At 39.1% G+C, this 24192-nt stretch overlaps 1 protein-coding gene across 3 annotated transcripts; it reads left to right on the top strand.

Moving 5' to 3' along the window:
- The first annotated feature begins 3350 nt into the window (after window positions 1-3350).
- On the top strand, window positions 3351-19739 carry stxbp1b (syntaxin binding protein 1b). Of its 3 annotated transcripts, none has more exons than XM_085786367.1 (20): window positions 3351-3445; window positions 8161-8210; window positions 8308-8389; window positions 8769-8845; window positions 9580-9658; window positions 10883-10986; window positions 12538-12686; window positions 13072-13156; window positions 13670-13800; window positions 14129-14236; window positions 14395-14455; window positions 15025-15090; window positions 15225-15305; window positions 15559-15697; window positions 16001-16110; window positions 17024-17125; window positions 17718-17803; window positions 17907-18061; window positions 18775-18898; window positions 19403-19739. In XM_085786367.1, exons 1-19 carry the CDS (start codon window positions 3409-3411, stop codon window positions 18885-18887), a joined length of 1815 nt encoding a protein of 604 aa, XP_085642493.1. In that variant the 5' UTR covers window positions 3351-3408; the 3' UTR covers window positions 18888-18898; window positions 19403-19739. The 3 variants fall into 3 exon arrangements, with proteins under 3 accessions (XP_085642493.1, XP_085642492.1, XP_085642494.1); XM_085786366.1 differs by having other exon boundaries at window positions 18775-18910; window positions 19403-19651; XM_085786368.1 differs by lacking the exon at window positions 18775-18898.
- Window positions 19740-24192: the final 4453 nt, after the last annotated feature.

Below are 24192 nucleotides of genomic sequence, written 5' to 3'. Positions count from 1 at the left end.
TTAACAGAATTATGATGTGAGAAAAAATGTAAAATTAGATAGAAGATTTCACATCTCCCCAACTCTCCTCAATAGAATATACCACATGGCTTTTCCTAGTAGTTGAGAAAGAGTCAAATACTGAGGTCACGAGTTCAAGGGCCCTATTTTATACCAGGGCAAAGCTAACCACAATTTACTTTGCTGCTTTTTCGATGGGTGTAGTTGTCATTTTCCTGTTCAGCCACAACCTTGTTTAAATAGTAGTTTCACCAATCTGAGGCCACCCGTGGGTGTGCAGGTCTTATAATGAGGTGTGGTCTGGCGTGCTGTTGGAGCATGCTTCAGTGAGGTAGAAGAAAATGACTGACCAACTTAACCCTGGTCTTGAGTTAATAGCATAGTATCATTTCACAGTTATTATAGTATCTGAAGTGTTGTTACCAAGATAACCAGAATGAACATTTGGTTGAACACTTTATATCATGTGCAGCGCCCAATGAATCATATCACTCCCTCAATCCAGGTCATGTATAACTACACACATAACACTGTAAACACAAATCTCTTCTCAACTGGGGTATCCCACAGACTTTGACATGTTAACCTGGTGGTGTTGTTCTCTTTTGTGCATAACCAACAATTATTTCTTTAAAGTAACACATGAAAATGTATGCAAGTGTTCTCAACTTTTTCCTTGCAGTGGGCTGTCTTTTTTTCTTCTTCTTCGTATCTTGTGGATTTTCCATCAAAGCACTCGTCCGGCTCAATGTCACTGTGGTTTTCAGCCAGGGTTTGGCAACTGACAACTGTTACACTTTCTCAGAGTATGACAGACTGAGATGATGAAGCTGTGCATTGCCACAGCTAAGGAAACGCCTCTGGGTTTATTGATAATTCTTCAGTGCATCATGTGATGTGCTTGCAATAATATGGTCAATCAGACATTCTTTAAGCTCTTCATCAGGAAACTGACATTTCACTGCCATCTCTTCTCTCTTCTCTTCTCCTTGCTACAAAATCATCAGTGCTCTCATTTCTTTTTTGTCTGTACTGCATTAGGTGAGGCCTAAAGTTCACAGTCAATAGGGGACCTTCTAAAAATGTCCCACTAGTTGGCAGACACTTTCCTGTCATCCTTATCAATGAGTCCTCATCTCCAATGCCAGGACAAAGCCAGTCATTTATTAAGTCCTAACATTGGTCAGTGAGCAATATAATTACGATCCAGTAGTGTACCAGGCCTTAAAAAAGATGTGGGAATAGCACTTTGACTGGATTATTGAATGCCACACCCCAAACAATTAAGAGATTAAGTTCAATCCTTTTGAAGGCAACCTCCTTTTTTCACCTGTTCACTTGCACCAGTGGACTTGAACACACCCTACAGGGCTTTAGTCATAGTGTCACAGTCCTGAGACCAACAGATAAAGTCTGAGAACTGTTTCTACAGATCTCTTATAGAGTCTCTTATCTCTCAACATGAATGTTTGAATGGTATTTCAAAGGCCTCTTTCCACTGATTACAGCAGTGGTGGTGAAAGACTGAATCCTTTGTGTGGTCTCCTTCCTGAGTCTACAGTGGCCTGCAGTCAACTCGGTTTATTAATTCTGCAAATACTGAGTTCAGCAATCAATCAAAAATAAAAATAGAATAACATTTAAAAATACACTTGAGATGACAATCAAATGAATCACCGTCAAAATTAAATTAACCGGAACTGGACATTGGATTTGTGGTGCCCCTATTTACTATAAACAGGAACACAAATATTACGTCCATGTGGCAATGTAGAGATGTTCGTTTCAGTCATCTGAAGAGAAATTAGAAAAGCTAATTATAGTTTGGTTACAGTTTCACTAAACCAGAAATTGGCAGTCTATGAAGATGACTCACAACATCTTTAAACAGACAAACAAAAACACAACAAATTGAAACAAAAAAAAAAATGCCACAGGCCTACAGCTGGATTTGTTACATGCTGTTGCAAATTAAAATCTTGTGCACAGTGCCAGAGCATGGTACATTCCAGAGCTGCTCTGAAAACTCTGGATGTGTCAACACACTATTTATCTCCATTTGTGTGTTTGTACCCATGTGTTTAATTGCTAAGGCTTCATCCACGTAAATCAAATCTATCTGGTTGTTATTAGTCGTTTAACTCAAGCATTACCATGAAAAAGGCTCAGTTTTATAAGTTCTACTTACATTTTGGGAAAATGTGTATTTGGAGACTGTGTAACAAACAGAAACAGTGAGACACACATGGCTCCAATGAGAAGCTGGTATTCTGGTTATTTCTCCTTTGCTGCCCTCTCATGGCTGTCAGACCAACTGTGTTTTCTCTCTGGTGTTGCCTGAGGTGCAGACCTTGATGGGCTACTACCATAACCTTGGCTTGATCTTGCTGGACATGAGGGAGTAGTTTTAATATCGTTCATCTAGGCCTAACCTGCACTCTGCAGCGGATTTTCAGGAAATCCAGCAGGGAATCGAAAAATATATTCTTCTTACACTGAAATATTAAAATATGGATTTAATTCGATTCTAAAAGGAACATATCTGTATTCACTTTTATTTGTCCTTCAAATTATGTATTGTATTTTATTATATTGGCTTTTGACATACTTCTGTTACAATAAATCAGAACAGAATAGCAACATCGGGTTTCTGGATTTGACACGTTATTTTCAAAATAAAAGCCATGAACAACTGTTAAATTGGATTGCATTCAGCAGCAGGATCAGAGACCCAAGATAAAAAAAATAAAATAAAATAAGAAAATCTCCTATATTATTTCAGTAAATTTTGAAATAATCCAAAAATGTTTGTAGAATTAGTCAGGAAGTACATGTATGCCCTGATGTCCAGCATTTGTGACATATATGTCAAGACAGTCAATCAGCTTAAAACAAAAATACACGATCAAGCACAAAAAACTATATTTAAAAAGAGAACAAAACCATTTCTTCTTCTTTTTTTTGAGATGCAACGACAACTTTTAATGTTTTCTTTATTCGTCTTCTCAAGATGTGAATCTGTCAGTCTATTAGCAGGGGCATCTACAGTTTGATGAGAACATAACTCAATATGTATGTTTTTACACAACCAGCCAGTGAGACTTTATGACTTTCTTTTTATCTATATTAAGAATTTATTCTTTTAGTGTGAATGCTGCTTTTTTTTTGTCTTTCTACTCAGGATCAAACTGAGAATGATAATTTTTGAAAGATGAGGCAATAGGCTGAATGTTTTTTGTGTGGACTCCGTGATGAGAAATTGGTTTAAACAATTTTACAAAAGTGATAAACGTTTAACAACAAAAGGCTTTTATTTTGAATTGAACTGGAACGGAAATAAGAGGCTTATTCTCATGCGCTTGAAGTACATCAATCAGTTGTAGCTGGACGCGCAGCGAAAGGGTCATCATGTCACCACTGGGACTAAAAGCCATTGTTGGAGATAGTAAGAACTGATTATTTTATTTATAATAATATTTTCACTTTTGTAGCCTAATATGTTGAGAAAGGCGTCGTCCACAGCTGATGTGATCATTATTAGTCCACTGACATTTAAATGATTGCACAGGCAGGTGCTGCCTCGAACCCGCACTGTGACAGGAGCTAGAGTTACCGGTAGATACATGCACCGATTATTGATTATTATTGTAGGATAACGCAGGTTCTGCCCCCACTTGCTTTTTATTGTGGGAACTTCGTTGCGCAAAAAAAGCACAGATTCAATCCGCCACATGCGGCTCTGTAGATAGTTGTTTGTGCGCTTTTTTTGTTTTTCTGTTTTTTATCCATGGCGGGATTATAAGGCTGCAAGTGGTCTGGTGCCGTTCTGTTAGACCGTTATGGGGGTTTGTGTTGTCATTGGCCCGTTAAACTATTAGTGTTTGTCTTTCATATAAGAGCACGGTCCTGGTTTGGTGTAAATCCTTCCTCGCTAATCTTTGCCTGTGTGGATTAAGAGCTGTGACATCATTGTCAGGGGAGGTGAGGTGCAGGGGGAAGATCCACAGTAACAACGAAACAAGCGTGTGTGTCTGCTGTCAGCTGCACACACTCCACTATAAAACATCCCTGCAGATATTTAGTCAACTTCAGGCTGCATGTCAACAATAATAAGTGATATCACAGCTCTACCTGAAAGTGTTACGATATTATAAAATGCATCTTTCCATAGGAAAACGTTAAATTGTTGATCTGATGCTCAAACATAAACAGGTTTGGTCCTCATATCCACTTTAAAGTGCATGATAGACCATTCAGTGCTGATAAATGCTAATGAATACTAAATAATACTGTAACTGCATTTAGTCACTATTTTATAAAGGTTTAATGAATTATCAAAGTAATGGGTTTATACTGATGTCTTTTTCTGGAATACACCCACTACAGTATAAACATATCCATCCAAAGATGTCAGTAGGAACATAGTTTTGGTGACAACTTCAATTGGATGATGTTTATCCCTTTTAAATGATAATACAATATTAATATTGGTAATGAATCAATAAATGTTTATTGAGTGATTAGTTTGTTGATTTTGGTTTAGAGATTTAACAACAAAGTTTCAGTGATGCAAAGAGAATAATAAGGAAAAAAAGTACTCTTTAACTTCTGTAATACAAGCGGTCAGTGTTATTTCTGTTAATTGATATTTTACAGCTTGATGTAGGCTGAGAATTCAAGGTGATATCAATCTTGTGATATGATCAGTGATCTTCCAGGAAAATGATTTTTTTTCTGCTGTGGCATCTAGTTAACAGATGTAGTTGGCATTCAGCAGATCTCTCCCAGAAACAGGACATATTAAATATTCAGGCTGTCTTTTTGTAGAAGCTATCAGATGCTGTCGAGGGACCAGAGACTGATGGGTTTTACATGAATGAAAGTGAAATATATCAACAAAGCAACATTTTCATGATGATTTTTTAGTGGAAACTAAAATGCACAAGAGTGAGACAAGCACCTCAGCATACAGATTGCAAGTGTAAGTGTAATTCCTTCAGACAAAGACCATTTTATGAAAGCAACAGCTGTGGCTGGAGATTGTCTTTACCTCCACCTTTCTGTCCTGTCCATTCATGAATATGATGTCTCAGGAACATCTAAAGGGAATTTGTTCGAATGTTGCACAAATGATCACTTACAGTAGACTTTAAGGTGAATGTTCTCCCTCATCATGGGCTGGTCGGGATGCCTCTTACTGGTTTACTGTCCTCCCCCATGTTCATGCTTATGTGAGCGCATGATGATTATCTTAGGATACAGTAGATGGTCCACTGCAAATAGTGTGTTTTAATTGCCAAGTACTTTGTGATAAATAAAAAACATACACAAAGCTAAACAACAAGTGTCAGTACGCGCTCTGAGCACCCTGAATGACAGGCACACGAGGCTGGAAGGGAGACAGACAGACAGTAAACGTTTTACTGATGTTTTGTTTTTTTCCCCGGCCCATCATCCCACTGATACCGGTGCTTCTGACGGCCAGTCAGACGATGACAGATGGGTTTGTTGTTAGCGTGTTTGTGTGATAGAGAGAGAGAGAGAGAGAGAGAGAGAGAGAGAGAGCAAGGCAGCAAGGGTCTAAGCGAATCAACAAGCTGAGTGAATGAAATGAAGTATTATTATTATGAATTAGAAATTCAATTCATTACAACTACTCCGTGGTCAAAGGGAGGATAAGTACAATTCTGTACTCTACCAGTGAACACATTTGTGCCATCAAGTTTTATATCATACAGCCAGGTTGAATTAATATATTGGGAACTCTTGATAGGAGTCCCTTCTGTACAAATATCCATTTAGACCGAGGATGAGGTCGAACTCCATCCTCAAGGCTAAAGAGGAGAGGGACCCTCTGAATTGTTGTCAGTGTACAGTTCAAAAGTTAGTGCACATGGCATTAGTAGCCTGCACATCTTCATCTCATTTATACTCACTATATAAAAAATGTGATTCTGATGCAACATTACAAATGAGTACAATACTTCTTCTCTGCGCAATATTCTACTGTTGTTTAAAAAAAGGTACAATTTCAAACAGATATTACACCATATCTTGTTGTAGCATTTATATTACTATTGTGTACAATCTTTGATATATCTTTGCATATGTTTCCAATTATCATATACATTTATTGAAAGAACATTTTTTACTTTTTCTGGTTATCTTTTTATTTTTATCCTTATAATTTTAATTCTTATTCATTATTCTTTGTTGTCATTCCTAAGGGAGCAACTCTTATGTAACTTCATTACCGCTTCAGGGTCAGTAAAGTATTCATATTCATATTCAGATTCTGTAAAACATGGACATAGCAGTGCTTTTAGCAGCGATGTAGAGGTTTTGTGTTTTAAGAAGAGGGGCTGTCTTCAGATCGGTGCAACGAGTGACTGTGATAAACCACTTTATCCTGAAACTGGATCTATCAGCTACAGCAACAGCCTGTTGTTGTTGATCCTGCTTATGAAAGTTGCTCGTCAGGCGCCCCATTCCTTCACAACACCTACACCTAATCCTGATGACTAATTGGATAAACAGGACCATTCATTGATGTATTTATCATTTAGCCTACTGTCATTACTGGTTTTCCAACAGACAACAGATTCTGGCTGAGTGGAGACAGGGTTTTGGAAATATCCAATCCATGATCTGATCAATAAATGATCAAAATGTTTATGATAAATCATATCAAATTATCTTGAAATCTGTGACAAACAACCAAGGTTTTGCTCCAATTTCATATCATCATGTATCATGTCCCTGCAATGTCCTGCTGATGTATCTCTAAAATCTCAGGAGCAGCTCTTTGCATGAAATTTCATCCCGCCCCTCTGTGGAAACAGGACATTTTGACTTGTTTTGGATAATGTGTGTGTGTGTGTGTGTCTGTGTGTATGTAGGCCTATGTGTGTGTGTGTGTGTGTGTGTGTGTGTGTGAGAGAGAGAAAGAGAGAGAGAGAGAGACGTCACATCCGCTGACACAGAAACGGCGCAGAACGGTGGATGGGGTAAGAGGATTGGGAGCAGATTAGATGCAGTGATTGCAGTGGGCCCTTCATGTTCAGGCTGACAGACTGGACGAGACTTAAAACCCTAGTGGGGAAAATTGGGACGCTGCTGCTCATCAACACAAATGACAGGATGTTGTGAAACATGGGATTCTGTCTCTCAAACATTAGTTTGATTCACACCTCAGCTGACTCACTTCCCTATATTATTCCATCTTTATTATCGATTATACATGAATCATGATTATGATATTATTTGGCTGCTGCTGTACACTTGCCTCAGTCATGAGAGGATCATGTTGTTCCTCTGTTTCCTGCTGTCCAGTTATTGCAGATGTGTAGGCATTTATTTCTCCCAGCGGAAAAGGATTTGCAAAATTGTGTTGTGATGAGATTGCACATATGTGGTCAGAGTGTAATGCTACTCTTATCAAGGCTTCTGCTGATATATTTGGCCATTATACGGACATCTCAGAAATTTCATCTGTATTTAAGTAATACTGACAGAATCTCTGCTTCAAATTTCTACACCATACTTCACTTTGACTACAAAACTACTAGAGATGTAATAATTCCACTTGAGAAATCATAAACTAAAATTATATATTGTGTAAATCCATTGATTTTACTAAATAGATTAAGCTTGAGGCTTAAGGGATATGTGTGTTGTTTGTTTCTTTATGTTGGTCCTGTGATAGACCAGTGACCCGTCTCTACACGCACCCCTCCATACTGTATGGTTTACCAATGTAAACACTGGATGGAAGTTTTCACAGACAAACTGCTCATTACCAGCTCTTGCATACACTGTGCAGCTTGCACAGAGATCAATAGGGGCTCACTGATTATTTTTCCCAGCAAAATTTAAGTCAACTCTGTCCAAACTGATACATTAAAAAATATAGAAGATTTCATGTAAAACATTCAGCCAAATCAAATCCTGCAAATGTTTATTTTTTGGGGGGGGGGGGCAGGGTTTGGGGCAGAAGTCATGACAGCTGGTTTTAAGGCTCAGTTTCTGAATGATGATACATTTAGCTTGTTTCATGTGACTGCTGAGATTGAGTTTGTCATGTGAAGTGTGATTTGGTTTATTTTCACGTTTTATGTTGATGTCTTAAAACATGTGTAATTAAATGTTCTGTCTTTACAGAGATAATGAACGATGTCATCAAGAAGGCACGAGAAAAAGGGAAATGGAAGGTAATGGACCTGATGTTATAATTCATTCATTGAATATAAGTAAAATCATTCAGAATATAAAGGTAAAACCCTGCTGCTGTGTGCATCTGTGTTTCAGGTGCTGGTGGTGGACAAGCTGAGTATGAGGATGATTTCCTCTTGTTGTAAGATGACAGACATCATGTCGGAAGGAATCACCAGTAAGTACGCCGTTACCGGCTGGACATTTTCGAGTCAGGTTAACCCTAATGTAGTGCTATTAGATCAAATTCAGTTCAGGTAAAAGAGTCTGCGAACACCCCATACAAATATGAATCAATTGCTGATTAAATTGCTGAAATCTTTGTGGCCACTAATGGAAGAGGAATACTTGCATTACCTGCATGCCGTATATTACAGTCTCACAAAGAAGGCCCCTTTGGTATCTGTTAAAGTAAAGGCTAAAATGATATCTACACAGCAATAGGCAAACATTAACTGTGTGGACTTGACAAAGAAATGACACAAATGAAAACCTGCGCTGTGTGTCAAGGTCTCTTGTTCCTTCATTGATCGTCATTGTTTTCCTCTGCTATTCAGTTGTAGAGGACATAAGCAAGCGCCGTGAGCCTCTACCCAGCATGGAGGCCATCTACCTGATCACGCCCTCAGATGAGGTAAATGAACAGTGTATATAATCATACTGTATGATACAGAACCACTTGATTCCATTTGATCCAAGGTAAGACTAACTTACAGTAAGATTTCCCACCCACAAGTCTTCTTCTTAAGGTTTCTTTTCCCCCAAGGAATCACTTAAAGTCACATTGCACAGTAAACCTCAGCAAAATTAGGGTTCCTCTGATTGAATGTTAACCTCAACATAACTCAGTTTTGGGTCTAAACGAAGAGAATGAACATCCTGACAAGAGTTGGGATCAGGAAAAACCTTAACTCCCAACAAAGAGGAATTGATATGGCTGTAGATTTGATTCATTTTACTCAGGTGTGCTCTTCCCACTCCTCTGCACTGTGCTGTAACATTCACCTCATTGTGTCTGATGCTTTGACCACAAGAATGAGATAGATAAGATTATAAGAAGATACGAGTGGATTTGTGAGACAATATAGTGATTTCCATGGAAACTGTTGATTTTTACTTCTGGGGTCAAAGCAAAAATTCAATCTTACTGTAAGTGTCAAACACTTTGTGCAACTGGATCCAGCAGCCTACAGTATTTCTATTTGTCTTGTGAATACTTCCAAGAGTGTTACAGTTAGTCTGTGTTATATAGTTATATATATATAGTAGGAAACATAACCACTGATTATTATTAGATGTTTCTTTTCACTAACTTTGTGAACAGAATTATGAATTGTCAGTTAAGTCGTTGTTTGTCTGCTATGTCAGTCTGTCGAAGGTCTGATCGATGACTTCAGAGATCCGTCGTCTCCAAGGTACCGAGCTGCTCACGTCTTCTTCACCGACAGTAAGTAAATCCAGTCCACACCAACAAACTGCACTGTAGATAGAACATTTTTACACTTTCAAAGCTCATTTTGAAAAACAGAATTACCTCAAATAAATGTGTGCACACAAAGTTGGAATCATTTTGTTTTCAGACACGTTACTCTTTTTATTCCTATTATAAAGGTTAATGTGGTTTAATTTTCACAGTGGTATGTTTGGAGGAGATTGATCAGTAAAGTTTTGAGAAGTTATACACTTTATCTATCAAGAATAAATCACAATCATTTCATGAGAAGAGGTAAAAAAAAAAAATGATGTCAACTTAATGGGCAACACTTAAATAATTCAATGTAATTATCAGTTACATAATACCATAAGTTTACAATATGCTTGGTATAAAAAAGATCACATGCAAGAGAATCAAACGCTATCAACGTACAGTATATTGTATTGTTTCACTGCAAAAACTGAACAGACACAATGCATCTGGTCCTTGTATAAAAATCTCGCTACACCACAATGCACTGCAATGCAAGGCTAAACTAAGCAACACAACTCTACGCAACACACCACATCTCTCTCTGTTTCCCTCCCTCCTGCTCTGTAGTCTACCTGTAAACTGTTAGCATGCCATGCTTGTAATCACATGATTCGCACAGCACGCACAACATTAGCACAACATACAGTCACAGTCCGCGTGGCGTGGCGCGGAGAAGATCATCCTGTCATTTACTTAAAAGAGCCAGCTCACTAGTGTTGACAAGCAGGTACAGCTGGAGTGTATGGCTGAACTCTTATTGGATTTGGATGTCTTCAGTAGCCTAGAAATCTAGACGCACCCTAGCGGCAGCAAATATATTTGCTCCGTAGGTGCAAAGTAGGTGTAGGTGTAGGTATACATTTTAATGATATAGTCTGGCTTGTCAGGCTATGTCTTCAGTAGATCCGAAGAAAGTACCAGAATCAAGCACCAATAATTTTTCAAAAAATGAAATTTAAAATAAAAATTCCTTTAGGACAGTCAGACCTGATCTGAATAAAGTTGTGAACATGAATAGACCCTAACACCTGGAACAAATGCAACACACCGATGAGGGATGGGTACAACATATTACTGTTAAAATACATTTCATTAATCAGTGGGATTGTGTTGAATAAGCAATCCGACGAGGTTGATATCTTTATGTTATCTAACTACTGGTTGTCTCAGTCAGTCACAATGTTTTCTTCTGACTCTCTGCAGCGATCCCAGACTCCTTGTTCGGACTGCTGACTAAATCCAGAGCCTCCAAAGCCATGAAGGCCTTGACTGAGATCCATGTCGCCTTTCTGCCCTATGAATCACAGGTGAGACGCTGTCTAGTCTGGGATCAGACCATGGCAACCACTCAAAACTATCTAACCCTAATATGAAGAGTGAAGTTTGAAAGGAGAGACCTGGCTATAGTGTCACTTTTTTAATGCTAAAAGGTTGAGTGGAAACTGGGTATGTCTTTAATTGCACTGCTGTGAATCAACCAGCTTATCATCATCTTATCACTATTACTACACACAAACAGCCTACTGTACAACACAGCCTGAAGAGTCTGGTAAAGTATTATGACTCTCGATTTCTCTTTCTATTGAGCTAATAAAGAGATACGTGGTCTCTTTTTCTGGTTTGGTTTGGTGCACATGCTGCAGCATTTTGAATCCACTGGAGGCCTTTTATTGGGATATTACATAAAGAATTTCTGTAGTTCAGGCTTGAGGTAACAAATGCATGGACTATAGGTTTTCAGCGTCGTCTCGGGAAAGGGATGTTCCTAATTTTCCCAATGTTGCACAGGTAGAAGAATAGGGTTTGTTTATTGTTGCATAAATGTAATGTCCTGGTCAAAAATGAAGTGTTGGATATTGGTCAAAATATTTGGATTAAGAGTAGGCTTTTGGACTGGAAGTTTGATTATTACATCTATGATAAAAGGCAGTGACTGTTTTCTCTAGTAGTTGAAAGATCATTTGTAAAGTTATTTTCTTTGCAAATTGTAAGGAAAGAAACGGATGAATTAGAATATAAGCAGGGTCTTTACTCTTGCCCATGCTAAAAAAACAAAATGAGAATTTATTAACCCCCCACACCCTTCACCTGGGTCTGTGCTATTGACACAGTTCCTCAATAGATGGGAGAACGGTGCTTATGAGGAGCAGACTGACAGCGTTTTGTGTTGGATCAGCTTTAGTTGTCAATCCTCTGCTGCTGTCCTGTAGATTTAATCCTGAGAGGGAGGGACAAATCTTACCCACCCGATAGCCCCACCCTCTTCTCATCCGTTTACCTGATTGGCTGATGGGACCACTGCTCATGGGCAATGGGGAGCAGATAAGCTGTTTGACAGGAGAAAGCAGAGGGATTGTTGTCTTGTGAGGAACAGATGGATGCATGTGTAGGCTACATGCTGTTTGTAGGTGAGTGTGGGCGGAAAACGGTTTAATTAGTGTCAGCTTTTCACTGCCAGCGCCAGTCCTCTGAGCCAGAAGCTTCTGGAAGCCAATATGTTTTTTTCATTTATTATTTTTTCCCAAAAGCTGAATATAATTAAAGTGACAGTCTGTAACGTCTGTCTCGAGAGGGGTTCACAATCAAAACAGTGACAATGTTGAGTGACATCATGAAATAGTGGAGGATCTTCACCACCATTACAAGCTCCTCCCATCTTGGATTCCTTTAGAGTCAGTGGTACTAATAACATTAAAAGCACTGAATAAAACAGTGGTCCAATTGCTTTCAGACATATTTTTAAGTTACAGTCAGATGATATTTTTTATGTCGGATACCTGTGTCAAATAAAATTCAGGACAAGGATGAAACTGAGAGTGACCCTCGGCCTGTCTCCCTGTTATGTCCCATATGTTCAGGTCTTCTCCCTGGGCAAAGTCGATGCCTTTCAGGACTTCTACAGCCCCTTCAAGTCTGATGTGAAGAACAACATGCTGGAGCGTTGTGCTGAGCAGATCGCCACCTTATGCGCCACACTCAAAGAGTATCCTGGAGTCCGATACAGAATGTGAGACAGACCACGCCTCATTATATACCCTTCAGTTTAAGGTCCAATTCACAGCAGTTCTTTAGGAAGTTCTGCTACTATTACTGCTACTAATACTACTGTTACTACTACAACAATAATGATGTCTTTCAATTATGAAGTTCTCCACATGTAAAAAATCACATCACACAATGCAAATAACATTTCACATCAGCAGCCAAAATTACACAATAGGCTGGTGTTTTTAAACATGAAACATGAATTTACCTGTGAAATAACATCATGTGACTCATGTGACTGATCTCTTTCATGTGTAAAACATTACAAGTGCTGTGTGTGTGTGTGTGTGTGTGTGTGTGTGTGTGTGTGATGGCGTGTGTGTGTGTGTGTGTGTGTGTGGTTTCAGGGAGTACAAAGACTGTGCAGTTCTGGCCCAGATGCTTCAGGAGAAGCTGGATGCTTACAAGGCTGATGACCCCACCATGGGAGAGGTAGGTACTGGATGACCAAATGACTAACGTTGAGTACTGTAGGTACTGTATATGTATAGTATAGTATTGATGTATTGCTGGCCTTTGGACACAGTCCTGGGAAAGTGGGAATACATTGCAAGTACTTATACATATAGTCATATGTGAGCTACATGAGTCATAATATGACCAACATCTGCCCCAAACAATCTTGCATCACTGGTAGGTTACAAGTTTTAGTGTGAGCTCAAGAAAAATTATCTTCATGCTAAATGTTTTTGTTTGTTTGTTTAAAAACAACAACAACACAAATCCATTAAGTAAGAGTGAATACTGCCAGGTGGCCAAGGCCAAGTGAGTACTGCATGCGACACAAAGTGCAGCAGACTCTAGATCTTTTACCCTGAAAATCAGAGGAAGCACCGACTGTGGCTGCTAACACCTGATATTACCAGTCACTGGAGTGGAGTGTGTGCCAACACGTGAAACTTCTTTTAATCAGATCCTGTTGTGTGTCTGCTCTGATGCCTTCAGGGTCCAGACAAGTCTCGTACTCAGCTGCTCATCCTGGATCGGGGCTTTGATCCTGTGACACCTGTCCTACATGAGCTCACGCTGCAGGCCATGGCTTACGATCTGCTGGGCATCGAGAATGATGTCTACAGGTAATATACCACAGCTCATGGTGCACATTTCACTGTTTGTCTGGGGGTTTATTTTGTTTACTTTACTCACTTACTTGGGGTTATGTATTAAAGTGGTATTTGGGTCAAATGTCTCAGTCAGTATGGTAAAACAGTGCCCAGTCAGTCTTAGTAGAGGGAAGACACCAAGAGATGAATGTACTACCATAAACATTATTAAATTCACTGTCAGTCTGCAGTGAAAAAACATTTAATTCCTAAAGGCATCTTTTGTAATTTATTTTAACAAATTGAAAACTCCCTCTCCTCGGTCAACACATACAGACTTTGCTCTCTCGCCCTCTTTCAGTTTTGAGACCAGTGGGATGGGAGAGACGAGAACAAAGGAGGTTCTGTTGGACGAGGACGATGACCTGTGGATGAGTCTGAGACACAAACACATCGCTGAGGTGTCAACGTGAGTGACGCTCTCCTCACCCAGGAAAACTAACTTCCATTACCACAAACCTAAAGCTCTGTGAAAAGCTGCCACAGAGGTGTCAACACACAGAAAATCACATTTCATTCATTCACTAAGTGTTCCCGACTTTCTGTGTTTCTCACTCCTCCTCACAGGGCTGTGACTCGTTCCCTGAAAGAATTCTCTGCAAGCAAAAAGATGAACACTGGAGAAAAGGTAGAGAGTGCACACTGCTTTCCAGATGTATTACTTTATTACTGTCACACAGCCACGCAGAGACAAAAGGAGAGCAAAAGTGTCAGGCAGCACTCATTTTTATTATGTACTTGTATTTGATGGGATGAAGATACAGCACGAACAAAAATATACTCAGATTAACAACATTTCCTTTACCCCCAAACTGTCATGGCTGTGGTTCATATGAATAAATTCATATCAATACAGAAATACATTTATTGTTCATTTTGCAGTCTTAAGGCAAAACAGGCCAAACAAACACTTTGATTTACTAAAGCAACACTAGATGCTTAAAAAGTGCCACGGATAGAAGAAGAGATGATGATTTAAAAATGATGCACAGTATATATTTTGTATGTAAAATATTAATCTGTAATTAAAAGTGAATGTAGTGGAGCAAAAAAAACACTATACTTCTGATTCGAAGGAAATTGGTGGAAAACGAACTAAGTGCAGTACTCTAGAAATTATTTACAGTAACAGCACTTAAGATATGTGAACAAGGTTACATAACAGAATAAATTATATCATAAATCTGTTTCTTTCAGACCACAATGAAAGAACTGTCTCAGATGCTGAAGAAAATGCCTCAGTATCAAAAAGAGCTGAGCAAGGTAAGAGCTTCAGTGTTACAGAACATTTATGTATATGTATATGCTTTGTCACAGTTTCAGAGTCTCATCTCATGAAAGATGAGGCTCCTATGGCCAGGTGTCCTCTCTGACCTCTCTGACCTCTCTGACCTCAGTATTCAACCCATCTCCACCTGGCAGAGGACTGCATGAACCGTTACCAGGGCACTGTGGACAAACTGTGTCGTGTGGAACAGGTAAACCAAATAGATTATTTTATTATGAACATAAAAAATAATGATATTTAATAGTAAATATAATAAATTTGTGTTTTTTTTATGTTGCCAGTTTGTAAAAATTGTTAAGTTGTAGCCATGGGTGTAACTGACCTCATCAAAGACAACAAGCTTTCCTACTGTCTCAGCTACTGTAGATTTCCATCTCAGTGACCTCTGACCCTGTGTTATCAAAATGAACGAATGTCTCCTTCTGTTTTCTATTGTTTTCAAGGATCTGGCCATGAGCACAGATGCAGAGGGAGAGAAAATCAAGGATCCCATGAGGCTCATTGTACCCGTTCTACTGGACGCCAACGTCAACGTCACTGACAAGATCCGCATCATCCTGCTCTACATTTTCCTCAAGAACGGTCAGCTGTCCACTCCTGTTGGTTTTCTAATCCCATTCATAGTTGAGAGGAGGAAAAAGTCTTGCATTATGATGACAATATTTGAAGTTTTTAAACTGAACACAATATTTGATTTGAAGTATAACATATTTTCAGTCATGTGTCATGTCCTCTGTTTGTTTTTGTTGCTAATCAATTCTCAGTTTTCCTTGTGTTGAAAGGCATTACAGTACACCGCATTTGTACATGTGCATGCTCTCACCTGTGTGTGTTGCATGTCGGGACTGAAAATCTGTGGCGCATGTGTGTATGTGTGTGTGTCAGGGGTGAGTGAGGAGAACCTGTGTAAGCTCCTGCAGCATGCCAACATCCCACCAGAGGACAGTGACATCATTTCCAACATGGCCCACATGGGCATTCCCATTATCTCTGAGGTGAGCTGCCCTGGCCCACAACCTCAGTGCCTCATTATTAACACAGAAAAATGGCTCTTGTAAGGGGAACATTTAATCTTAAGGTGTCTGAACTACAGTTACACACTTAAATGTAATAACAACACAACAAGACCAAACATACACACAGATGAATTACTGTTAGATTACACATAGCTTTCAGACTGGTGATATCCTGTGTTTTCCCCTATTCTCAACAAAATCTCCTAAAACCAAATGCAACAATGTGTCATTCATTTCTCTGTCCTCGGTCCTGTCTGTAACACGCAAACTCAGGCTTTAGAGTACGGTGGCCCTGAATACTCAACACGCTGCAGCACTTCAGAAAATGTTTTATTATTAGGGGTGGTTCAGTAGTTTCCCAAAAACAGCTGGACACTTCAGTTTTAGCAAGCACTATTCAACAAAGAGGAAATAATGCATTTGTTTTGAACTATTTTTAGCAGCAGATTAATTCGCATTTGGTGCTCGAATGAGTATTTCCAGCCGCAGGATGGCATTTGTGAGATGTGCTTTGAATAAATTACAGTGTGTGTGTTCATGGTCATGAATAGTGCAACACTGTGGCTCACCAGTTTGTTTTAATCATTTTTGGAAACAAAGGAGCTTTGTGGCACAAAAGAATATTATCAAGACCATATCTGATATCACACCTCCTAGCTTTTTTGTTGTAGATTTTTTTGTGTGGATTTTGTGGGTGATGTAAAAACCCCAAATGAACAGGTGTGTTTATGTCTCTGTGCTTTAGTGTCATTTTGTCAGCGCAGGAGCACAATGACCACTAGTGACCAATACTGACTCAAGGCTAAAAACTAAAACATGATGTACTCTTCAACTGTCTCAGTGAATTGATTTGCTGATGTGTGCATGCATGACTGGTGCTGTCTCTTTACAGGGCACAGCCAAGAAAGCCAAGAAGCCGGATCGTAAAGAACGCGTCAGTGAGCAGACCTACCAGCTCTCCAGGTGGACTCCTCATGTCAAGGACCTTATTGAGGTACTTCTCGTACGCTACGACTACACATTGGGACACTGGGACATTGGGATTACCGGATATTTCCTGTTAAAGCTCCATATTTTCTTCTTCTGCCGTGTTTTATTTGAATTGTTGACCCAAATCAACAATTGGATCAACAATTGTTGATTTTACTTCTCTCTCAGGCTTCTCTCTGGAGCTCCACAGCCACAATTATCTTTGTTGTCTATGCGCATTTGCTGATCCCCCTATTGTTTATATTCTGTTGTCCATGTATTTTAAAGTGCAGCTCTGTTTTTTATTTTTTTTATTTTGCAAAATAGAAAATGTCTTGTTAGTAAATCACAGAAAAGCAGGAAGAGAATGAATGAATAACTGACAAACAAATACACAAAGATCTTAGCTGATGTTCTGATCTGAGCTGTAAAAATATGCAGGTTGCAATGATACAATCCTCCTGAACAAGGAGTTAAATTACAGAGGAGCTCATAAAATATCACACACTCATCTGTATGAGGCTTTAGATAGTATTCTGGATGAGAACTGTAACATAGTTGAGTCTGTCACTGGTGCAAACTGCAGTAAAGTTCTTATTATTTATGTGTTCCCGTAGGATGCTATTGAGGACAAGCTTGACCCTAAGCAGTACCCATACATCTCCCAGCGACAAGTATCTTCCAAATCCAGTGCCCCATCAAGGTGAGTGGTAAAGGAAAGCCAGTAAACTACACACTGCACTGTGTCAATGAATCGCTAGTGTTAAATATTTTCTTGAAAAATGTAATTTTTTCTCACCATCCAGTGCTCGCTATGGTAACTGGCACAAGAACAGAGGCCCCACAGAGATAAAGACAGGGCCCAGGATCATCATCTTCATTATCGGAGGAGTAACGTACAGCGAGATGCGGTGTGTGTATGAGGTCACCCAGGCCAATGGCAAGTGGGAGGCCCTGATTGGTGAGTTGACTGGACAGAATAAGCTGCCCGGGGTATTTCTGCTTGTATTGCACTGTATCATCTGACTAAGTCTGTTCTGATAGCTGCGTACTGTTCTCGAAAGCTCTGGAGCAGCTTTATCACGTCTTTAGAAATGAAACCTGATCATTTCAAACAGAGTCTGCATAACAAACTGGAAATATGGAGCATCCAGCTGTTTTCATAGATCGGCCCATATTGGAGACTGGATGTCAAGTGGATGTCATGCACTGATATGTCTTTATATTTTTTTGTTTTATGTTCAGAAGTACACATAACAGCGTTTGACCCGCACAAGACCAATGAATTAAAACACAGTCTCTTGCAGATTGGTTGCAGCCTGACAGAGGTCAGACAGGACCTAATCACTGTCTGCCATTGAGCTGATTCGTTGAAACTTAGAGGAAATCGATGCCACGTCAGGAACAGGAAGAGGCAGAAAACAAGTGAATCTGTAAAATGATCTGCAGTTCATCCAGCCTCCAAGCCTCAGGCTTCATTTATCAGACTTTTTTCTCACTTTGTTTGCCTTCAGTCACAGCTTATCTGCCAGGAGAGTGCTCTTATTTGGCAGCACCTCTTTAAATTAATCTTTCCTGTCTCTTATCAATCTCGTGTGTGTATCTTATCTAACAAACAAGGTTTTCCCCCAGGTTTCAGTCCTTGTTGAGCTTGCAGGCTTTTGTCCCCTGTAGGTTCAACCCACATTCTCACCCCCCCTAAGTACCTAAAGGAACTACAGCACCCAGACTTCTTGGACCCAAATGCCCCACCAGAGGGCACAGAGGAGCCGCCTGCAGAAGACTAAGACTTTTGGAAGTAAATACAGAGGTCATAATGTGATTTGTGAATCCGTGTTCCACCACGTCAACCCACTCATGTGCCCAATGTGTCCCACCTGTGACTCCAACCCTGTATTATTCCTTTGTCAGTGATGTTTACAGTGTCATTATGTGTGGAGCAGCTGACTGGTCCTCTGTTGTTTCATACTGGGCCGTTGCATAGGGGAGAAAGGTGATGGGAGCACTGAGACCCCCTTGAAAAAACAAGAAAAACAAAACAAAACATAGTCTATGTATTATATGGTATTGTATTGTATTATATGGTATTATAAGGTATTTGAGGCATTTGTGTAATCCATCAGTCTATAAACCATGACAAATCATAGATGTATTAGGACTCAGCAGGCCCCTAATCTTCCTACATGGAAACAAGACACCCAGTCTGCTTGTGTGTCTCGTTGTTTCTCTTCATGTTCACTTTGTGTCCTGACTCAAAGATGTGCAAGTTTCAAATCTCATATCCTCTTCCTGTGTCTTTCAGGATCAACTGAGATCTTCACCCCATCTCGCCTTCTGAATGTCCTCAGAAACTTAGACAAAGATGAGCAGACCAGCTAAGAAGCTCCTGTAGTGCTCCCCCCGTCAGTCCTCCACGGCAGCCATGGCCCCACCCCCCTCCCCTCCACTACATCCTCCAGCATGTTGCATCAAATATACACTTGATGTTGTGCACCATTCAGTTGCTGTGTCAGCCCTGAAATTGTATTTTGAAGTCAGTTTGTTGATGTTGATGAAAGGTGTTTTTTTGTTTTTTTGGAAGAGACAAAATGTTATTAACATTAGTCAGTGTGAATTGTGGGATGACTTTCTATGGGAATGTGTGGAAGCCCAGAGGGGGCATGCTTGTAAATATTTTTTATTCCTTTATCTCAATACAACTCATTATCTTGAGATTAAGAGATTTTATCAGGAGAAAACAATTATGACCGAGCCTCATTCACTACATGAAGTCACAGTACTGCTCAGTGATCCTTAGTAACTCGTTAGCTGACGAGGACTGATATCAAAATGAGCTTGTGTGAAAAGGCGCAGTGTGTTTCTCCTGCCTTTGAATGAAATATTCTCTGACTGTAATCAATGCACCATCCCTAGTTTTCTTATCACACCTGAGAAATAGGATAATTAAAAAGAAAAAGCAAACTTTGTTATCTCCAGGTAACAGGATAATTAACTGTTATCTCAGGATGAAGACCTTGTGTTATCTTGAGATTAAAGGATGTTTGCAAGAATGACCACTCTTGGTTTCCGTAGTAGAGTAATGTGTGTGAATCAGTTTAAATGATTGGATGAGATTCAGGAGAGTTTATTTAGACAATATTCCACTGCTTCACAGATATATTGGAACAAACTCATGGATCTGAGACAGTTTCGCTTCTGTTGTTATCCCACCAACACCAACACACCACTTTCTTCATTTATTGTGTTGCTCCATGCCATGTCTGTAGCGCCTCACTGTAGCAACCATATAACACTGTACAAATAACCAGAGTCACAGTCATGTGTCTGACCTTGAAAATGCCAATGTACTCTGATGATATTTGTAGCTGTAGATGAAGCATTTGAAGATAATTATACAGCTTAGTTGAATAGTCTCTCGTGCATCGTCTTAATAATCAACAATGTTTCTGACATTGTAGTTTTGTCCTGTAGAGATTCAGGTTCCTGTCAGTTCTCCATGTTTTACCATCAATTTTGTCATTGCTTATTGTTGTATAGTGCTTTTCTGTAACCAGTGATCCTAACCCTAACCTCTGTGAAGAGAAAAGTCAATATGCAAAATATCAAATGTTAAATATGTGTTTTCATGTCCATGCATGAAACATACTTGCTGCAGGTTGTGTGTGTTAAGCTTCCATCATTTAGATTTAGTTGAAGTCAGCTCTCCACCCTGTAAGCTCAGCAATAACATACATTATTTACATTCATGTGATACAGTAAACTGCAGATAAAACAACTGTAGTGGTGCAATTTTATTATTTATTTATTTGTTATTAAACAAAACCATACTTTTAAAAACACTGCAAAAATTCTACACATTGTCCATTACTTGTACTCATTTTATGAAGGGATAGTTGAACATCTGACTGAAACATGGTTTGATTCACAGGGTTCAGTGATTCATGACACTAAAACCTTGTGAGCTGGAAAGAGAGATTAAGACTGTCAAAATAAGATCTTTGTGTGTCAATTGTTTCATTGTCTTCTCTCCGCTCAGAATGAATCATTGGCCAAAAAGACTTTTTCTAAAAATGTTCAAGTTTGAAAAAGAGTGTTAACTTGTAAATTGATTTGATAAACTTTCAAAATGTCAAATATTAGTCAGCGAGACACTTTCAAACAAGACAAAAAAATGTGTTGCATAAAAGAAGTGACTCAGTCAATATCTATTCAGTTTGCACTGAGTTTTAATCAACTGGCCACAAATGAATCTTTAGTCCTATTTGGATTCAAAGTTTGTTCACAGACAGTCCTAAGGTCACCTCAGAGTTGTGGTTCAGCAGCCTTAAGGGCAGCATGAAGCACCCAGACATCTGGAACAAGGTTGTTGCAGAACCACTGACAGCTGTTGAGTAACAGCATCCACAAACCACAAGGGGAACAAGGGAAAGAATAAAGGAGAAAACACTGCAATACCTGTCCAATAAATCCAAAATCTGGCCTCTAAATCATAATGGTTGCGCAGGAACACTTGGGACTTATGGGATGCCGAATGTAACATTTCGGTTAGGCTACAGTTACATCGCTGATAAATTGTGCGTATTAAGCTCACTTTTCTCACATTTAGCTTTAGATTTATGTTTTATGTATAGACATTTATAGCAATTGTATATAACATGTTGTTTTACAAAAATTAGCTAAATGTGAGAACAGTGAGCTAAATACTCAAAATATCAGCGATGAATCTAAACTTTTAAATTCAGCACCCATAAATACTGTAAATGTTTCAAATAACAATTTGTCTTAACAATAAATCTATAGATTATTAAGATTGTAGAAGCAATAGCCATAAGACTGTAAAGGCCTTCTGCCACAGTGGGCAAGAGATGGTTTTAGCCACCGAGGTTAGAGTTAGAACCCAGCCTAGAGGTTCAGTGTGACTTACCTGGTTACAGTAGCCTACTACATTACACATTACAAAGTTTCAGCTGTAATTATTATATAAATCACTGGAGGGAGCCATTTCCAGCTGCTGATTGAAAGCAGGAGATGACAAGGCTCTTGAAACATGTGGACTCAACTGTGACTATTTTTAGAGTCATTTCCCTCGAAAGCTGCATTTGGGTTTTTTATGACAAACTAAAATGCGAACAAACCAGGGAAGTGAGAAAAGTGAGCGTCCAGTGAATACTACTCTGACTAAAGCTCGAGCATTAGAGAGACATTACATTTCCTTTCAGAATAAAGCTCTACTGCCAATCTGGCACAAACTCAATTTATTCATCCAGTGTGCGAGCAGAGAAGAGTAGAGGATGTGAGTCACTTCAACACTATAGAAACCGCAGAGCAGGTGAACTCATGTCCACCTCTGCTATGTGGATACAAACAAGCTTATATAACCACAACATCTTGTCAAATATAACTAAAGGGAATTCCACTGTTTCAGTTTTTACATTTCCACCCACCCAATTACCTTCAGCTACTGTTTACGTCAAGCAAAGCTATGTATGTAGTGATCAATGACCATGATCATTTTACATTTGCAGTTATGTTTCCGAAAGAGTCTTTAAATCAGTCAATCACTTAACACATTTTTTAGTCCATTTAACAAATGGCTGGTCTCATTGTCCTGGAGCCGACTAAACATAATTGTCATCTCCATACTTCTGCTTTCACACCCGCTTTGACATGTACTATACTTGTGTAGAGGATAAATAAAAGCAGTGAAAGCACACATCCATGAGTGGAGGGCATTGAAGAAATAAAAGTCTGGCATGAGACCCATTTCCCCCCTTCCAAGTGTTTATGTTTACAGATTTCATCTGAGGAGACACTAGCAACATGTGTGTGTAGGACACACATGGTTGGTTTATGGCGCAGGCTCTATTTGTCTGAGAAAAAAAATACTTACCCTTTAAAAATATAACACATTAAAGAATAACTCCTCTTGTCTTAAAGTACAACCCTGGCTGACAAGAGCAAAGACGCTGCAACAGCCCAGAACATTTCTAATAGGAGAGACAACCTGCAAATTCAAAAGCGACGTAGATTCAAAAAGAAGAGACAGAAAAAATATAATTAATAAAAATGGATATTTGCGGCAGAAAGCCAAGAGAAATACCATGAACATCACAAACTGCAATAGACAAAATGCTGCATGTCCAGACAAGACCCCCAATGCTGCTTGAAAGGCCAGACGTATGACTAGACATTTGACCTTTGACCTTGGACCAGATGAATAAGAATTTGGAGAGAAAGAAGAGATGACGTAAAAGGTTTTAGATTTGGCCATAGTTTTTACAATACTGTAAAAGAGTAATAGAAAATGCATTAGCACTAGCATTACAGTAGCTTATAAACTGAATAATATGTACCTCGGCCCTCCAAATGTGTGAAGTGTTTTAAACTGTTGCCACGTGTTTGCCTTCACCAGCCACTGTACACTGCTGATACTAGCTAGAGTACTACACACCTGAACAGATTTAAAATTCTGCTTGTTTCACCAAGTATGCAACATGAGATGTGAGGCTTACTTTGATCAGACCTTTTTTATTGCGTCTGGGGATTATTTGGGCATATTTCATTCTTCCAGCTGTTAAAAAAAAGAGAACCATATACAAGAATAAGTGATTTGTTCTGAAGGATATTTTTGTGCTGAGACAGCTGTGCTAGGGAAACACACAAGAGACATTAGCAGTTACATCAGCCACAAAGGAGGTTACATAACTGTATTTAACAAAATGCTCCAGCCTCTCACCACTTACTGTACATACAGCTCTATAAATCTGTGCACAGTCTCATCTGTATAAGCTATATTGCTAAAATATTTGCATTCACAAAATGAAAAAACAAAAAAACCTAGTCTTTAACACATCATTAAAACAGTATTCTCACCAACATATAATCCTTGATCCAGACTATTTAGTGTTGCATTACATTTTATCACTAAACTCCTACATTTCTCTAGTACTATCTCAGTGAAGTGGGATTATATCATTTGACTGCAAAAATATAACTATCGTCCTACGGCGTGCGTCATGTGACGTTTAAGAGCATGTTGATAAATCAGCACCACTTTCAAACAGGTTCAAGGACTTTATGATTCTCATAAAG

The sequence above is a fragment of the Trachurus japonicus genome, chromosome 9 (genome assembly GCF_045865225.1).
Source record: "Trachurus japonicus isolate A0001 chromosome 9, Traja_1.0".
Taxonomy (NCBI): domain Eukaryota; kingdom Metazoa; phylum Chordata; class Actinopteri; order Carangiformes; family Carangidae; genus Trachurus; species Trachurus japonicus.
Note: the sequence above shows the minus strand (reverse complement) of the source record. Positions and strands in the feature narration are given on the sequence as shown.

Bases quoted from the DNA above. Each gene is read 5' to 3' on its own strand.
- stxbp1b (XM_085786367.1), top strand. From the start codon at position 3,409: ATGTCACCACTGGGACTAAAAGCCATTGTTGGAGATA. The intron at 12,687-13,071 runs GTGAGACAGACC...GTGTGGTTTCAG, and splicing joins CCTGGAGTCCGATACAGAAT to GGAGTACAAAGACTGTGCAG. The intron at 16,111-17,023 runs GTGAGCTGCCCT...GTCTCTTTACAG, and splicing joins GCATTCCCATTATCTCTGAG to GGCACAGCCAAGAAAGCCAA.